At 34.9% G+C, this 2241-nt stretch overlaps 1 protein-coding gene across 1 annotated transcript; it reads right to left on the reverse strand.

Moving 5' to 3' along the window:
• Positions 1-1073: 1073 nt before the first annotated feature.
• On the reverse strand, positions 1074-1988 carry LOC137627004 (piggyBac transposable element-derived protein 4-like). Its single transcript, XM_068357986.1, has one exon. It carries the CDS (start codon positions 1986-1988, stop codon positions 1074-1076), a length of 915 nt encoding a protein of 304 aa, XP_068214087.1.
• Between the last annotated feature and the right edge of the window lie 253 nt (positions 1989-2241).

Consider the following 2241-nt stretch of genomic DNA (forward strand, 5'->3'; position numbering starts at 1 on the left):
GGAAACGTTGTAAAGTTCAAATATTTAGGAGGAGGAAACATTTGGTAAATGCCTTCATCGTTCCAGTTCAGATTGTCTTCATTGCTGGGGCCAACTCCTTTCTCAAATAAATTACAGATTTTTTTTTTTTTTATTACTGAAGTCAAATTTCTTTCAGATCTCCTTTTGACTTCTTGCAGATCACACCAGATGCACAAGGTCTGCTGCAATGTAATGCAATTCAAGTTTAATAACTTCAAACTTTCTTTTATTGAAAGTTACAGTTTTGATTTATCCATCCTTTATGGGACTAATTGTTAGTTTCACTAAACATTCATAGATCAGTTTTTAACCAAAAGAGAGAGAGAGAGAGAGAGAGAGAGAGAGAGAGAGAGAGAGAGAGAGAGAGAGAGAGAGATTATTGTGATGATGTGTGATGTATTTTGAACTGTGATGAAAAGAGCTGATGTAAAAGATGAATTATGATGTTAAATATGATGTTGCCTTTACAATATGAGGATGTGATGAAATTATAAAGTATATTATGTAGACTATAACGTTGTAAAAGATTAAAAAAGAACTTTTAACACTTGAAAGGCCAAGGTCCTGCACCTACCATTAACGGCCATTACCCAATAAAATTAGTTTATTAGTTCTGTTGCTACTTTATGCCAGTTAGTATACCATTTGCATTGAAATCAAGGAGGAATTACATGTTAAGGCTATGCTTAAATGTATAGCTTTACAAAGTTTCTTTTATCATTCTAGATAACTATAGGAATAAAAATAAAAAATCATTTTTTTTATTTCTTTATTGTGCTTTCTTTATAGGATTACATTTTCATAATAAATAAAGTTCTTCATTTCTTCCTCTAAATGAAAATGTACAATAATAGCAAAAAGCGATCAAAATTCAAAGCCTATAAAAATAATATATGATGGGAAACATCCTCAAAATTGTAAATTCAGGTGTTACTTGGTATTAGCCAAACAACTTGTAAAATAAACATCCATATTGATTTGGGGAAATGTTTTTGCGGTTTTGAGATGACAGAATTTGAATACTAGGTCTGGGAGGAATAACATTTAAATCCTCACTTCTTGCACAATTTACAGAATACAATTTGTTTAGTTACAGCAGTGCATTTTCCACACTTATATTTCTCACATTTTTTGCAGGTCATCACGGTTTTGTTGTTTTTGCACAGGTGGATTTGGCATTGCTTCCGTTTCTTATTTGGTGTTCTACTCTCCCCTTCCAAAATCTCATCAGAATCTTCGGCACTTTCTGCCAACTCTAGATTTTTCAAAGAATATGCCAATTCCTCTGTGACCTCTGAATACAATATCCATGCATTGATACTTGGAAGATCAAGAATATCGTAAAATACACGACCAGGCCAACGTCTGGAAGGGCACCTTGCGGAATAATTACGTGCCATTTGGTCAAGCACGTCTACTCCAAATGTTGTTGCATTGTAATACACAACAGTTTCTGGCTTTTTCTTCTGTCCATCTCCTATTGAAACAGTGCGATGAAGTGAACTGAGTATAAAGACTGTCTTGTTTTTCTTACTTTGGGGTTTTGCCAAGGTCGTACCCTTATTCTTCAGCAGAAGTGTATCATACAGTTGACCTTTCCATGACTTCATTTGAGACGGAATTTCTCTACGGGCTTTATTCATTGGGCCAACGATGCTGGTGTTTTTTGCTTTCAGATGTTCAGCTAACTGAAGCGATGTGAAGAAATTGTCAGTTGTGACATTTCTACCTTTCCCAGTGAATGGTTCCATTAGTCTTAGCACAACATGAGTTGATAAGGGCCGATTTACTTGTCGAAATTCATCGTTTCCCAAGTAAGGGAAAGCATTTAGCATATACTTTGATTCTGTATCAGCAGCAGTCCAAAACTTTATTTCAAATTTGTCTGGTTTATTTCCCATATACTGTGAAAAAAGGACATCGGCATTTTGAGGGAAAAAGTTGTTCATCAATTGTGATGTTCTCATGTGGCTTATAAGCAGATTTGCAATTCTCAATGAATCTATCTCGCACTTCAGAAATATAAGCAAACTTATCTGTACGTAAACGTTCTGACCTCATTGTTCTCATGTCAAATCTTATAAACCGCATTACCTGTTTGTATTTGTGACATTGTATTGTATCCCTGAAAGAGGGTGGACCCCATTTTCTTGACTATAGATGATCAATTGACTGATTCTTTTCCAGTATCCCACGAGCATACATGATTCCAATTACTGC

Source organism: Palaemon carinicauda, chromosome 34 (genome assembly GCF_036898095.1).
Source record: "Palaemon carinicauda isolate YSFRI2023 chromosome 34, ASM3689809v2, whole genome shotgun sequence".
In the NCBI taxonomy this organism is placed as follows: Eukaryota; Metazoa; Arthropoda; class Malacostraca; order Decapoda; family Palaemonidae; genus Palaemon; species Palaemon carinicauda.

Coding starts and splice junctions, on each gene's coding strand:
- LOC137627004 (XM_068357986.1), bottom strand. CDS start 1,988: ATGAGAACATCACAATTGATGAACAACTTTTTCCCTCAAAATGCCGAT.